The 16,329-nt window shown below is 41.0% G+C and overlaps 2 protein-coding genes across 3 annotated transcripts in view; one reads left to right on the forward strand and one right to left on the reverse strand.

Moving 5' to 3' along the window:
- PPP2R5A (protein phosphatase 2 regulatory subunit B'alpha) overlaps window positions 1–11,132 on the forward strand; it is a 52,264-nt gene extending 41,132 nt beyond the window's left edge. The window contains exons 10-13 of the mRNA XM_044422363.1: window positions 37–156; window positions 237–364; window positions 3,312–3,413; window positions 9,409–11,132. Coding sequence (XP_044278298.1) covers window positions 37–156; window positions 237–364; window positions 3,312–3,413; window positions 9,409–9,565 — 507 coding nt within the window. The 3' untranslated portion in view covers window positions 9,566–11,132. The remainder of the gene's footprint in view (window positions 1–36; window positions 157–236; window positions 365–3,311; window positions 3,414–9,408) is intronic.
- Window positions 11,133–14,069: 2,937 nt separating this feature from the next.
- PACC1 (proton activated chloride channel 1) overlaps window positions 14,070–16,329 on the reverse strand; it is a 31,289-nt gene continuing 29,029 nt past the window's right edge. For both annotated transcript variants that reach the window (XM_044422487.1, XM_044422568.1), the window contains exon 8: window positions 14,070–15,230. In XM_044422487.1, the coding sequence (XP_044278422.1) occupies window positions 15,069–15,230 (162 nt within the window). In that variant the 3' untranslated portion in view covers window positions 14,070–15,068. The remainder of the gene's footprint in view (window positions 15,231–16,329) is intronic.

Genomic DNA, 16,329 nt, shown 5'->3' on the forward strand with positions numbered 1-16,329 from the left:
ATGCATTTATTACCTAAATGCCTTTTTTTCTCACAGGTCATGTTTTTAGGTGAAATTGAAGAAATCCTAGATGTAATAGAACCAACACAATTCAAGAAAATAGAAGAACCTCTCTTTAAACAGTTAGCCAAATGTGTGTCAAGTTCACATTTTCAGGTATAAAGTGGCATTTTCAACTTTTTAAGCTTGTGCCACCCAACCTCATTGTCCTGATTCTCTGAAATGTGTATTTCCAGGTTGCAGAAAGGGCTTTATACTACTGGAATAATGAATACATTCTTGGCCTGATTGAGGAGAACATTGATAAAATTCTGCCAATTATGTTTGGTAGTTTATACAAGATCTCCAAAGAACACTGGAATCTGTATGTATACTTCATCATTCTCTCTTCTAGAGTATCTTTATATATTTTGCATAATATCTATCTTAAATCTACTGATAGCACTTAACTGAAGTAGGTAGTTCTTTTATGGCTTATGATAAAAAGAAATGCAGTGTGTATTGGGTAAAGTGACATGATAGGCATTCTCTTTGGATTTCTGAAAGAGCAATGATTTAAAATTTTTAAATTAACATGTTTATTAGTGCAGACAAGAAATTGCCTCTGCACAGAACTACAGGTACTGATAGCTGATGTGACTTATGGAATATGTTCTAAACCATTTGTTTTGTACTGTTGTTCAGTCAAACTGTTTAAGGAGCTGGGTTCACAACAGTACAAATAAAATAAAATCATAGCAAAACCAGTAATTAAAAGCCCAGGTAAAACAATTCAAAGGCTCCATTCAAAAGCTGTTTCTCCCCCTGCACCTTCTGCATGCTGTCTCCTATCCACTCTGGAGAGTTCTACTGGTAGATGAACACTATTGGATTTTACCCATAGAAGTTAACGCAAACTTGGTAGTACTCAGCAAGTCTCCTTAAGGGAAAGATTTCCATAAGTGAAATATCATTATGCCTGAATTTGTTGCCTTAAAAACTATAGTGGTGATTTTGAGCAATTCTGATGTAATATTCTCATAAACATGTTTTGGCACATTTAGGTTTAATTTATGTACTAACAAGTCCATATCTCTCTTATAAAATTCTATAAATAATTTGCTTCTCTTAAACAGACAGCCAGTTTGCATGACACTACAGCCCATCAAGGGCTATTTCACTCTCAAGGAACTGTACTGTGTGCTGACTGTCATTATGACTATGCAGCCCTCGACCAGGGGCTACTGAGGCTTTTTCTGTTGTATTATTATCTAGTATTTGGAGGGGGGTGGTCTTTGTCCACTTTCTCTACACTCTGAATAATTTTCTGTACTGCTATCATGTTTCCTCTTAATAAAATTTCACTACTTGTTGCAAGCGGTTTTTCCAGGCAGTATGAAGATGAGGTTAAACTTTGAGGTATAAAGTAGTGGTTGGATTATTGCCAGGTTTCATATTTAGTGCCTTTTGCATCAGTCTGACAAAAACATCTGTAAGATACTTGCTCATGAGCTGAACAAATAAAATTAAATATTAGCTTAAAATATATAATGTGCATATAAGAATTAATTAGCGATGGTTCTCCTAGTATTTTCCAATCTTCGTACTGTTTGAGGGAATCTAGTGTGCTTCTCCTGCAAATGATTTATTATTCATATGACTCAATAACACACAATATTTTAAATGTGAGTTGTGAATGAGGCAGCATTTGCTGACAAACTATGCCCATGGCTTGGTTAATGTGACATGTGAACTAGGGACACCGGCTTGTGTCTCTCCTAACAGTCAAAACCTGACAGCAAATTGTGGCTATGACTCAGATTGGTTAGAATCATTTTTTAAAATTGTGGGTTATTGTGATGTATGAACCAAGCCAGTAAGCTATCTTAATTCAGAACTAAGTAAAAAGGGAGGCTTTCATAGCAAAGGGATTTTGAAAAGCTGATTTATGAACTAGTGTGGATTACAAGACTTTTCTTGACCTTGTATTTTAAAAACTTGTTTAACATGCTGCTAATTTTTTCGATGGGAGAATAGGGACAGAATAGCTAAGGTATAGCCAGAGTAGACACACCATAACAGGGGCCAATAACACAACCTCAGTTAGAGGTATAGCAGCAACTGTTGCCTTTGGACATAATGTTCAGTTGCTGTATTTGTACCATGCTGCTACATGGTCCCAACCATTTGTCAAGCACTGCTGTCTGGATGAATGGACTGCTCCTTTGGTCAGTTTGATCACCACCAGTTTTACCACCAGTGTTACAGTAATGTCACTGACCCACTTCCGTAAGTTAGCTTGCTAATCGCCTATGTGTGATGCACAGAGACCACAGTGAATAAAGGCAGGTTGCTTATATAGTTCTTTGAGTGGCCATCTGTGCGTTCACACAACCCACATCCTGTCTCCTTTTTGGTGTCAACATCAGGTTTAATGTTGGTACTGACAATATTTATTTATTTATTACATTTATATGCTGCCTATCTCACCAGTGGCATTCCTAGGGACTAATAATTACATAATTAAAATACACTATAAACAATGAAAACTAGTAAACTACAAATTGACATAAGTATAAAATCCAATATAAATACAAAAACGAATAAACAAGTACAAGGACGTTGTATCTGTTGGATATTAAAATATCTTTGAAAGAGGTAGGTCTTTGGTGCACACACTGACATTGTGGAAGGGTTCCAGCCTAAGATCCTCAGCTGTAGAAGTTTCCCAAATTAAGGTTCCATGTAGGCACAGAGCCAATATGTGTGAGTGCAGAGATGACCACTTGAAGAACAACAGTTAAGAGGTAAGCAACCTGCCATCCCTCCTGCTGCAGACTAGCACAGCTAGACACAGTACAAGTCCTCAGTTAAAATTACCAGAGGACTTGTACTGTCCATTATGAAAGTGATTAATTTCTTGCAGTAACTGAATTTTTGTTAGAGTAGAGTGACACTTTATTTCATAAAAGGCATTCTCTATTTTGATGTTACATTGCATGTATTTCATTTATTCTAGATTCTTATGGCCTTTGAGATATTTAATTCAGGAATAGTAAAACAGTTCAGTTGAATTAGATGGAGCCACCCCATTGCTTTACAGCTTGATTAATCAAAGGGAAATATAACCAGTGCACATGCTAAAAGTCCTCAAGTTCCATATATTCATAAGAGAAAGCATCTGTTTTAAAAACCAATTCAAATTACATTGCTCTCTTTCATTTTACATAAAGGCTACAGAATTTGTTTTTTAAAAGCTAGGCCTTCAAAGCAGATGTTGGAATGTAACAGTTGTATCAATTCAACTTGTGCTACTTTTCCTTTTGTTCTAGGACAATTATATCATTAGTATATAATGTGCTGAGAACACTGATGGAGATGAATGGAAAACTATTTGATGAACTCACAAGCTCTTACAAAGCAGAAAAACAAAGGTATTTTTGCTTTTCTCATTTTAACTATGTGCCTGAAAACATTCTCTGAGATAATTCAGTATTATATTACAGTTAGAGTTGTTGTTCCTGAATGACTCTCTTCCCACTAGCTACAGTAAAGAAAATTTCCCTCCTATAAATACATCACTCCTTCAAATGCATTTCTCCTAGGAGTTGGCTGGGATTACTTAGGCTTGTCTTTTCTATAGATTCTGCTGCTGCTAAGTCCTTGATACTCCTTAGCCAATTGTAGCTTTCCTTTCACTTTTGCCCTTAGGAAGGGCTTCTGCTTAGATTGTAAGCCTTCTGAGGAAGGGCTGCTGCAGTTTTATGTCCTGAACAGAATCTAGTGTATACTGTACAATCTTGAAAGTATTTATGGCTAAACTTTGTAGCCCAGCCTTATCAATTCTAATATTTCATAGTAATTTTGTCTAGGTTTGAGACCAGGATTATCATTAAGGTAACACATTCTGCTACACAAACCTGTTCCTTCTACACAAACCCCCACCTCTATCAGAGATACAATAGGCAATTACAGGAAACGGGGCATCTCCTAATAGCTGTCTCATGTTTCTAGGCTGTGGGCATCCTTCCTTCAGGAGATTTATGTGACCCCCCCCCCACACACACACTGTAAGCTTTCCAACCCCCTCTTTTTCCTCATTGGATCTTTGCTTTAGAATTAACGGTTTCTCTGTTTTTTTGCTGTTCAGAATGGGTTTTATGCTTTCTCTGGTTTTTCTGCATTCTTGGTTTATGTATTTTATATTCTATTGTGATCTTTTGGACCTACTTTGGCCTAAATATAAATATTAATGTAGATAAATAGTGTTAATATAAAACAGTGTTAATCTATAGATGGGATCAACAATATCTTGAGCTCAGAAGGATGGCTGCTCTCCAGCCAAGCTGCCTGTTGGGCTGGTCATTATAGTTACAACACTACCACTGATTTTGGCCACCTCCTCAACATTAAAAGGGATGTAATGCCTCTGGGACTTCTTTCGCATTGAAAAACATACTAAATAGCTGGATGGAAACCTTGGCAGATCTGCCTTCAATGATGTTGGAAATGAGAAAGATAGTTGCTCTTGGTGTGCATTCCCAAGGCCTGCTGATTGGAATTCAGAGGAGGAGGAAAAGCAGGAGGTGGTCAGTTCCAGATGTTGAGATGAGAGAAGTGGAGGCGCTTATCTCAAGGCCACACTCTCCAGGGACACAGGCAACCTCTGAGAATAACCAAGATGTACAGTTATTGGGAGAGGGCTTGGAACAGGGACATTTCTCACAGGCAGATGAGGCAGGTATGGCCCTTGAGCCCATGAAGTGGCATTGGCAGAGGGCAGGGACCCAATAACAGGACTGGCGTGCAGAAGGGAGGCCTGCTCATTTCCAAAGAGAGTTCTTAGAAGTAAATACTAGATTAGGTTCAACCAATCTGCATACTCAAAAGATTCTTTCTGGGTATTTGTGCTTCTGGAAAATGCCTTGGCCAATGAAGAATGTTTGCAAGAAAATTCTGTGACTTTAAATGTATGAAGGGAGGAAACTTCACTCAGGCAATGGGGCCAGTGCCAGTATCAGATTTGCTTCCCAGTACTGAAATGTAAAGACCCTTCAGAGGTGTCTGAGGCATTCCTCCGTTCAGTTCTGTCCAATGATGCTTCATGTGCAGTGTTTGGCCAAGTCAGAAGCAGGCTGTGAGCATTCCCTCTGACCTAGCAAATGCCAGGAGGTTGTGGGGAGTGGCGGATGAAGACAAAAGGCTGCAATTTGCTCACTGTGTGATTTTGGACCAGTCAGACTGCCAGCCCAACCTGCTTCACAGGGTTCTGAGGATACGATTGTGAGGAGGAGGAGAATTATTTAAGCCACCTGGAGGTCATTTAAAAGAAAAAAGGCAGGATATTAAACAAACAAACAAATGTGGGTACTCCTGATTAGGAATTGCTCTGGCACGGAATTAGTGTTTGAACATTCTTGAGCAACAGATGACAGACCTTTGAATTTGGTATTGCCTACTTTGAGAATATGTAAATCAGGGGTCTCAAACTCGCAGCCCGCGGGCCAATTGCCAGGATGGGCGGGGCACGGGGGAGGGGCCCTGCGGCCTTCAAAGTGCCGGCGGTGCCCGGGCCGGCCGTGGGATGAGTGGCCCACCACCACCGCTTGATGCGGCCCAGCCTCACCCAGACTCTACTTCCAGCGGCCCCCAGGTAAGTTGAGTTTGAGACCCCTGATGTAAATGGAACTGTCCAGCAAACTGACTGACTTGTGAAGAAAAAGGGACTTCTCTTCTGGACTTCTTGATTTATATGATCTCTATTGCTCTTGCTTTTGGAATTTTGCTTGTAAAACCTATTTTATGTATGCAGTTAAATATTTTTTTGAATACACATCACCTAAGCCAGTTGTTCTCCAGGGAAGGAGGTGTTGCTGAGTTGCTCAGCAGTTCTGGTGTTTTGTGTATTTATAGTTGGTATCTTGTTGGCATCATTTTAGTACCTTCTTAACTATTCCATGAAAGGAAATATGGGCAGGCTTCTCATGACAGGTTTGAGCTAAAGGATCTTGAAAATAGCATGCGAGCTACCTGGTTTTGGCGTCTGTGTGTTGTGATTGTAATTCATTGACCTGTATTTCTGTTACTGTGACTTAAATAAAAGAGTTGCCCTACTAGAGCATGCAAATTTTAGGTATTCTTGGTACCTGTGAACATGGGTGTCCACAGGAACTTTTCCAGGCCACGAGAGGGGCAGCAAAGCTGCACAGTAGTTGTGGTTAGAATTTGCACACATTGTATGTACTGCTATAACACACCTGAACATGTTTCTTCTGTGTGTAGTTTACTACTAATGCTGCATTTCATAGCATTTAGAAGCTTACACAAGTAGCAGAAAATCCAGGGAATGGAACAGCACTAATGCAAGAGTTATATTCAAGAAGCATCATGAACTCCAGTGGAACATTTAAAGTGAGAGGTAAAAAGCACACACCTAAATACTTTGGCCACCTAATGAGAAGGAAGGACTCACTGGAGAAGAGCCTAATGCTGGGAACAGTAGATGGCAAAAGAAGGAGGAGACGGCAGAGAATGAGGTGGCTAGATGGAGTCACTGAAGCAGTCGGTGTGAGCTTAAGTGGATTCCAGGGGATTGTGGGGGACAGAAAGGCCTGGAGGAATGTTGTCCGTGGGGTCGCGATGGGTTGGACGTGACTTCGTGACTAGCAACAGCAAAGAACAAGAGGAAGAAAACCAAATGAAGGCATCACTGTGGCATAGTGACAGGGACTATCAGGAGACCTGGTTCCTAATTCCCACCTGGCCATGAAGCTCACTGGTAGCTCTGCTTCAGTCACTGACACACCTACATCATAGAGCGGTTGTGGGAATAAGACAGATAGGACAATGATTATGTAATCGGCCTTCGGTTCCCTGCAGGAAAAGAAAATGTGGGAGATAAAATACATGAACAAAAATAAATGTACAAATATATGCATCTGTATTAAGAAAATTGCATTGGATATTTCCTGGCATCACTGCCCTGACATCAAGAACTCCTGGAATTACTTACTTGGAAACACGGGTGTATACTCTCTGGCACAGTGTTTATTAGAGCAGACAGGAAATTGCCTCTGCACAGAACCAGTGTGTGAAAGAGCTAGTATTCAACCCAGAAACAGTTATTCTGCAATTGCAATCAGCAAAATTTTCTTTCTAGAGTCACTTGCTACCCATATGGCACCACTGATCTTGCAGAGGAGACTGACAGAGACTTCTTGATGGTGCTCTCTTCAGAAGATCTCACATGAGAGTTGGCTCATAATGCATCTGGGGCCCCAGCTGAGTCAAGGGGAGAAAACCAGAATGTAAGAATTTGGGCACATTTGTCAAGGGAAGCAGAATTATGTACATTCATAGATCTCTGGATAAATTCAGAGGCCCAGGGATACCGCCAAAGAACTACACATGATAATCTTTTCCTCTGGTTTCTGTGCAGTTGTTATTACAGGACTACTCTTGTGCTCCCATGCAGTGCAAGGAGAAGCTTGCACAGGTTGAAGAAAAAAAATAAAGAAATTGCAGCTCACAACAAGCACTCGGGTAGTGAACTTTGTACCATGCCATTCTGTAACAATTGTTCTAGAATCCAGCTGGGTCTGAGGGATGCAATGCATGGCTGTATTGATGGCAGCAGGATTTCCTTGAGCCATTCACAGAGAGAGAGGCTCTATCCCATGAAAAACTGCCCATCTTCAACCCATGACCTGTCCTCCACAACTCCAGGATGTCAAGGTTCCAGGCATCTTCATTGTACTCAAGATGTGTAGCTCTCTGTCTGCAACTATTGCAAGACCTCCAGATCCTGAGCTGCCTCATAAAATTTTCTGGTTTGAGCTGAAGCACATCCAGGTAGCCCATCCCTGCTTCTCCAGCAATCAGCACTCCATCCTCTCAGGGACAAATTCACCAACAACATACTGCTTCAGTTCAAGCAGCCCAGTGTATTTTTCTTCTGCAAAAAAAGAAATCAGGTTCGCAACCACACAAGGCAAACCCAGGAATGCTGCAAAAAGTAAGGTCTTAGGCAAAGTCAACTGGGAAGTGATCTGAAGTACTTTCCCAAAGGAAATGCAGCTGGAGCTGGGCCTCAAAATGGAAGATGTGGTGACCTGTCCTCAAGACATCGGGGCTCTTCCACCTGCTATGCCCAAACATCTGTTTGTGCAGAACCAGCAGCAGTGAGTGCAAACCTGTGCTGCCGATTTGCACATGCTTATCATGCATCAGCTTGCTAATACTGGAGAACTGCTGAAAAACCTAGAAAGTGAGGTTGAGCAGCCTTTCCTCAAATTGTTTCAGGTGAGGGCAGAAACTCAGTGACTGCTCTGTCTTTTGACTTGATACATATGTTCAGAAAGCCAAGTGAGCACCTCTCTCCTTGGCTTTCCCGGGGGAAGAGGTTGAGGCTGTGGCTGCACACCAGAAGTGCAGTCTGAAGGGCCAACACAGCTGCTACTACAGCCAAAGAACCCAGAGGAGCAAGGGAAGAATCTGTGGAAGAGGAGGCAACACTAACCAATGCTTAACAGTGGTGTGTCTCTGAAACAAGCATCAAACTGACAGGGTGCAATTCACAAACAAACACAAACAATGAACAACCAACAAACCTTTGTTAGGTTGTGAACTGAGGGTTGTTTGGTCAATGATAAACCATGGTTTGTTAGTGTGGCTTGGTGCACTTGACTCTTGTGTTATCCCATCCATTGCTGTCACATCTCAAGTCTCATGTGGCATATAGTATCTCAAGCCCCCTCTCACTGTTTCCCCATCACTTTCTCCATTATTTGGCAGACTCTAATTCCTCAGTTGTCTGCCTGACTTTCCCTGAATCTCCCGTTGCAGTTGAAAGCAGCATTCTGTCTAGTGGTAGGGAGCTGGTATTTTAATTAACTATCTGTAAGCATTTATGATTTAAATAAAGTTGCATTATCAAGCCTTAATCTTTGTCAGTAAGTTAATTTTCTTCGTTGGAATACAGCATAGGATCTCTTGTATAACATGCCTCTGCAAAAGAATTTCCAAGTCAGTCGGATACAGATAGAAACATTCACATATGGGTACATGCATAAACAAGTACGATTAGTAAATTGGGTTAAAAGTATACTTGGGTTAATTTTAGAACTATTTGAACACTACATTTTATAAACCTACAGTTCAAGCAGATTTGTTTGTTTATTCACCAAGAGCTTAGTTAGGCTCTGAGACTCATTGCCTTCTGTATCTTTCTGGTAAAATAAGGTCTTACGAACATATGAAAAGGAAAGCTGCCTTATACCAAGAGAAACCTGATCTTGCTTAGCATTGCCTATACTGAGGCAATCTCACCTTAGGCTAAAGAACTCAAACCTCCAAGGTGTTAACAGCATCAAAATGCTTTAGTACGCAGTGCCCAGAGGGCCACCTACATTAATGTTTTGTTTTGTGCAGAGAGAAGAAGAAAGAGCTTGAACGTGAAGAACTCTGGAAGAAGCTGGAAGAACTAAAGTTAACGAAAGATCAGTCTCACCAGCTGAGCAATGCGTCCTCCACGATAAATGCACCAAACGACGAAGTGCCAAATGAAAGTGACAGCCTCTCTTTGTGAGAGACCTTTTATACACAAGGTTTTTTAAATATGTAAAAAAAGCAAAAGAGAAACCTCATCAGTATATTTGAAATGGCCAACCTTTTTCCTCTGGCAAAGTGTAAATGACATTTTTGAACTGAAATACAGTAATTGAATGTGACATTATTTACCACAACATATTGTAAATTTGTCTCTAATCATTGTTATATTGTCACTTCTGACATTTCACAGAAACAAATTTTATCATTTATGATGTGTGTGATTTAATAATGGGAGTGGTGAAAATTATGACTTGAACTTCTCTTTCTTTCCTTTTTTTTTTTTTAAATCGTGTTGCACATAGGCATAGAAGTCAGCTATTTACATTTCCCACCGATGTGCTTTCTGCATTACTGTAGGTTTGGGTTGAGATTCTGGAAGACTTTGAGCTTTGCTGTATTGTCTCAAATGAAACTAAGACTGTCATCTTATACCAATTTATGTGAGAGTGAGACCCGTTAAACCCGGTGGAGCTTGCTTCTGAGTAAACATGCATAGGATCAGGTTGAAATTTGTATCTAAATTAAATGACACAGATTTCAGAACTATTGCTGCATAAGGTGTTTCAGAGAGCAAAGAACCATGGGGCAGAGTATATAGCACAACTCAGACATTCTGACCTCCTCTCTCCCACAATCATCACTGTGTGAAGGTGAGATTAGTAGTAAGTATGTTGGTTGCATATTCCACATGTCCGATCACTGCTCCTGTGGCCTTTCACCTATTTGGGGCTGAATATGCAGCAGGGAGACTTTTTACTTAAATAGATTCTATGTGTGATTTAGAATGTTAGAAGATCAGGGTTTTAATCTGCATTGGAAGCCTTTTCTAGTAAACATTTCTCCCTGCTGAATAAATTGAGCCTACAGCGTGGGGAGCTGCAGAAATGGCCATGTAGACATGCAGGAGGAGGAGCATTTAGCTTTTCCCCACTCTCCCCATCAATTGATGGTAATTGTCTAGAGGGGTAGAATGCTTGATTAGGGCTTGGCTTTAAATAAAGCAACAAGTTAAAAATACGATGTAGCATGTGCGCGTTCTGGATGAATAATGAGGAAACATCAACTTCTACTGAAAGACTGCAGTACTGCCCATTTAGCCCCTACATCTCTCCATCTCTAGTGAGGATTCAGTGGTCATGTATCCAGTGGTATAACTGAGGATTGGAGCCTATCATTGAACTTCCAAACTTAGTTCAAGTGTTCTTGTAGATCCTAGCAGTTTCCTGCTTTTCAGTCTGGTTCTGCAAAATGGTCCAACCTCTCATTAAAAGTTAGCATTGATCAATGCTTATCCAGGTATAGGATCATCTATGTGACTCAACAGTTCCTTGTTTTCTTCTAAGAAAAATACAGTGTGCTTTTTAAGATGGCAAAAGCTGACTCTAGAAGTTTTTCTGTTTTTATTTGATCAGGTGGAGCATTTTTTGTGGATCTTTCTATCAGAGTACCATTCCAGTCTCTTAAATTGCAATTGTATGGAAAATGGTTTTGTATTGAAAGATTGAGGGATTGAGCAGCATTCAATAAAGTCTTTATGTTTGTAATTAGTGCTGTGTATTATAATCTTTTTAGTTAACCATGCTGAACAAGAGTTTGGTTATATTGGGGGTTCCAAAACATTATGCTTAAATTTAATGGATGTGTTGAAACCAAGGACCAAACCAAGTATTGACTGTCAGAGAGAGAATAGCTGGCAAGACAGATGGATATCGCTTAGCCTCTGGTCTAGTTTAGATGGGTTCTTTTGTGGGCAGCAATGGCCACAGCCAACAAGCAGATGTCTGTTCATGCAGTGAGACATCCCTTAATGAGCCATGACCAGTAAGAGAGAGCAAGGATGCTGTCTGCAGCCCACCACTTCTTTTTCTCAGCAATCCACATGCAGCTCTGTAAGTAGCTGAATGCAATGTCCAGCCTTGGACCACTGGGTTGTTTAGGGCCAAATGGCCTACAGTTAACACAGCAAAGGTTAACCCCTAGTTGTCTAGCCACTAACACCATGTTCAGCAACCTATGGAGCTGAGAAAAGGTTGCTGAGTAGACACAGAAGTGGCAGGTGCGCTGCAGGCCATGGACTTAACTCTTTCCAGCTCACCTGACAACCCATGGGTTGTTTAACCAATGGATTACCCTTTCATGTGAACTTTTCCTTCATCACATAATAGTTTTCCAAAACACAAATACAGTGGTACCTTGGCTCACAAATTTAATCCATTCCAGGACCCAAATTGGTCATGAGCCAAGTCAAAGGTTAATCCATTCTGTAACTATTTTTTTTTTAACTCACAAAAATTTGAAGCAAAGTGACAAAGGACAACAAAGATTGCGGCCATCTCACCCCCCCCCCCCCGCACCAGCGATCATGCTGGGGAAGGGGGGAGACTGGCACGAACATGGGCGTGCTCGGGCAAGGAACACAGGTGCAAGCGCAGCCATCTCCTTACCCGGCACTACTGCGATCGCGCCTGTGTAGGGAAGGCAGGCGCACTCATGATCGTTACCCAATGAGGAGTTTGCAACCCACAGCAAAATTTTTATGAAATTTCTGTTCGCAACCCGATTTGGTCGTGAACTGAGGCGTTCGTGAGCTGAGGCACCACTGTAGTTTCTCCTTGGTTAGTGGGAGGCAGCATGTTCACACTTAAGAATAAATTGGATCCAGTGCTTTGGGTTTATAGATTTGTGGAACTCGGTTTGGTTTCAGTTTGGAGTCATGTGAGCCACAACAGCAAATCCATGCCAATGGCACATGGGGACATAAACTTTGGCATGCTTTGTATGATTGGAAACAGTATCAAGTCCACCTCAGTAAAGGACAAAATTTTAATACACAATAGTAGCTAACAACATTTGCAGTACAATCTTGTGGCTACTAAGTATCATCTGGATGGTCACAGGTGTGTTAGGAGAAATGGTTCTGACCTCATAGCTTCTGTGCCCAAAGCGCTCTTCTCACCCTTCTAGCCAGTGTGGAAAGAACTGTGCTGGTTGTGGCTCCAGGCTTAAACACGTGACCTCAACAGGCTTGTTAACTGCCCAGAAAACTGAAGTAAAGTATGATATAGGAATATTCTAAACAAACAATAGTGAAGCTCTCTTAGGGTAAAAGGGCTCAGTATAAGCCAGCTTTCCCCCCACCCCACTGCTTTACATGTTTGTTACATTTATATCCTGCCTTTCCTCCAAGGAGTCCCAGGTGTGGAGTAGATGATCTTCTTCCTTCCTTTTTGACAATTTAACATTGCAAGGTCGGTTAGACTGAGAGTGAGTGGCTTTAAAGTCAGTGGGGATGAGACCTTTTAAGTCCCAACACTCTTAACCACTATACCATGCTAGCTGTTTTTTACATCCATTCCATCTATTTGGTTGGCCTAATAAAGGAATTGCCCTAGTATAAACTTGGAAGAGTGTGAAATTAATAACCCACTGCCAACAGGATTTTTCAGGATGCTTACTTTCTTCAATTTAGACTTTCAATCACAAGATCTATCAGTTGTACTGCAGTATTGCATAGATGTGAGAGTGTTTGGCCAGGAATGGGGAGACCTGGGCTCTACTCCCCACTTGACTCTGAAGCTTTCTGGGCCAGTCATTTTGGGCCAGTCACTTACGTCCAGCTTAACCTACCTGCACATTGTAGGCATGTCATGAGTGGAGCCGGCTAGTGCTGAGGGTCAGACTAGATGGCCCAGATCCCTTCTGACTCTGTTTTCATGTTTCCACCTCACAGACTTGTGTGGTTAAAATGGAAAGGAGAAAGATCATGTGTGCCATACCTAGAGCTCCTTGGAGGAAAGTGGGATATGAATGATTTGTTACATTTATATTCTGGAATCCACAAGGGCTTCTGTTCTCTAAGAATCTGCTTTCAATGAAGATTATTTCAGAAATGTGCTATTCCTACCTATAAAAGTAGTAACTTCTATTACATATGCCATCATGTATTGCAACCTTTTATTAGGTGATTCACCAGTGTTCTGCTGATGTAAGTGTACCTATTGAAATCAACGTGCTTAGAAATACACTTGCTGCTGTATAGTGTTGGACCACTAATGTACTTCCTTGACTAAATGAACAGAGCGGATCCCAAGGATGATACCACTTTCCTGCTGCTTGCCTCCAGTATACCGTAGTCCCTTCTTATGAGAGCAATCAGGTACCTTGAAAGGAGCAGACAGTGTACCAATCATGAATACTAGCAGGCACCCCTTGTACACAGGGTTTAGAAATATGCACGCGTGTTGAACTAAGGTGGTTCTTGTTGTACCATTTACATTATCCAAAATTTGTCAACAGACATTTGGATTAACTGACTAGGTCGTAACTACGTTCTAGACCCAAATAAGAGCATGTTGTTAGTGTAGTACTCATCAGCTTTTAAGGATGCAGTCTTGCTTCTTTCATGGTGACACAACTCTCATTAATTTTAGCAGAGCAGGATTGTACCTGTCTTGCTTTCACATAAGCAGGAAGAAATAGAATCAGTTTTTAAGAAGATGCAATTTTATTGAAAAATCTTCAATACAAATACTTTTTAACCAAACAGGAATGCTGGATAAATTTCCAGTGCTTTCAGCATTCTTTCCTGTAGAAATGGGCCCTTTTGAGATGTTCTTAGGCCCACAGTCTTCCTTTAGTAACTACACATTGAAAATTTAAAGGGGTAGGAGTCCAATAGGATGTAGTACATTGAGATATGACTGTTGAGGGAGGAAACTGCTATCAATATGCAGCCAACCAACGTTGCTCAAACTCATCTCCAGTATTGCCTGTGATGCTTTAGTGAATCAATGTGTATCCAGTGCACAACTTTTACCCCTTGGAGTATTCCTGCCAGAGCATTGTTTAGAACGTTCCTTTTAAGTTGTTTCCTTAAGACTGAATCAGACCATCTTGCACATTATTGTCTCCTTTTGATTAGCAGCATGTCTTGAAGCTAGCATCCTTTTAGGCCCTGGTCATAGGCCTTGCACTGGTCCATCTAACCCAGTATTGCCCACACTGATTGGCAGCAGCTCTCCACAGTTTCAGGTGGGGGGTTTTCCTGATATACATGGAAATGCTGAGTGTTTTACAGGGGCATTTGCATGCAGTGCCTGCTCCTTTCCCTGAGTTAATTGAAAATGCTGCACCCCCATGCCTGGAGCACACATCGGATGAAGTCATCGTGGTATTAAACTTCACAAACAATGGACAGAAAAGACCTCATCTGTGAGTTTTTGATATAAGGTTAAATACTATTTCAGGAATCGCCTACCACTTTAAAAACTTAGTAAAGAAGTTCATGGTTTTAGAAAAGAGCATGGATATAGTAGGAGATCTTATAGAGGTGTTAGTTTTCTAAAACTTCAAGTGGTAGGTTCCTTATCCTCCAGTAAAGCAACTAATCCTCCTGTCTGTGCAAGTCAGCTGCAGCACTGGCGTAGGCTTATGCCCTTTCTATTCTCCAGTGTAACAGAACATTGGGCAGCACCTGGTCCTCAGCTTATATGGTTCAGCACTTGAGCTCTTCTCTTGAGGTGCCGTTTTCGGATTTTTATCACCCATTTCACACTGAGTTTGGCAAAATCAGCTGCTTTAAACAAAGCCAGGAAAATGCCACACAGAAGGGCAATCATGTTCCAAGGATTTGCAGTGACAATCTGTGGAAAGAAATCAAACTCATTTGTGCTTCTTACAGGAATACTGCTTGACTTTTATCACAGAATAATTTGGCTGGTCCTTGGTTCAAAGTTAACACATGTGAAAGCTCCTTGTGTCTTCCAAGTCCTGCCACGAAGAACCCAAAGAAGAAAAAGGTGTACCCCAGCACCATTCTCTTCTGTACACAGACTTCTATCACTGGGCATAAGTTCACCTATCAGCACAAGTATATATGCAGAACTGCATATGCAGCAGTTGGTGAGCTCTCTCATAGGATCTCTGTCAGTCTATCTGGCTGAAGTTTTTGTTTTGAATATGCATATATTACAAAATGAAAGAGAAATACAACACTGTGTTTGAAATATCCAAGTTTCTGCCTTTTCCCAGCCTTAGGACAGAGAAACCATCAGGAGAACAAGCGTGTATCTTCTGCAAATCCCACTGTGCAAGTCTTGGGGGATTCCAAGAGGATGTGGCCACCTGTGACTGGCAAGGTTTTAAAAAACAGTCTCTCCAAGACCTCAACCACTCTTTCCAAGCCTACTACTGGAGGACCATTAATGGAAATTTAGTCTGACTCAGAGCTGCTGGAATGGATTGGAGTAGATTAAAAAGAAAAATGAAAGAAAATGAAAAATCCTGGCAATGATAATATACAGCAGAAAGTTGGATTGGCTTGATTTTGGCATGTCCTACTTCCAGTCTCCCAAGTATATTCAGGATCACCACCCCTTGATTTCTTTAAAATGTACTAGCTATGTATCAGTGTTTTCCCGTGGACTTAAGCTAACAAATGAACTGCATCATGTTGCAGTCTATTATTATTTTTAACCTATATTCTCAGCAAAGCTCCCAAAGTCGCAAGCCTTTTGGAAGCAGATGTGCTTGCTTCTATTAAGGTGATCAAATGGTGTAGCAGACAACAAAGAATGGTCTTTGCCAATGATGATTTCATTGGTTATGCCTTTTATGATGTCCCAATCTATTTGTATTTATAATTTTTCTTCTAAGCCACTTGGAAGGTGGAGTGATCAGTCTTTTTCAGTTAAATAAACCAAGGCAGAAAGTAGCAAAGCAATGGAGGTGCAGGCAATTGAT

This window comes from Varanus komodoensis, unplaced genomic scaffold, assembly GCF_004798865.1.
Source record: "Varanus komodoensis strain SLA01 unplaced genomic scaffold, ASM479886v1 scaffold1, whole genome shotgun sequence".
NCBI lineage: Eukaryota > Metazoa > Chordata > Lepidosauria > Squamata > Varanidae > Varanus > Varanus komodoensis.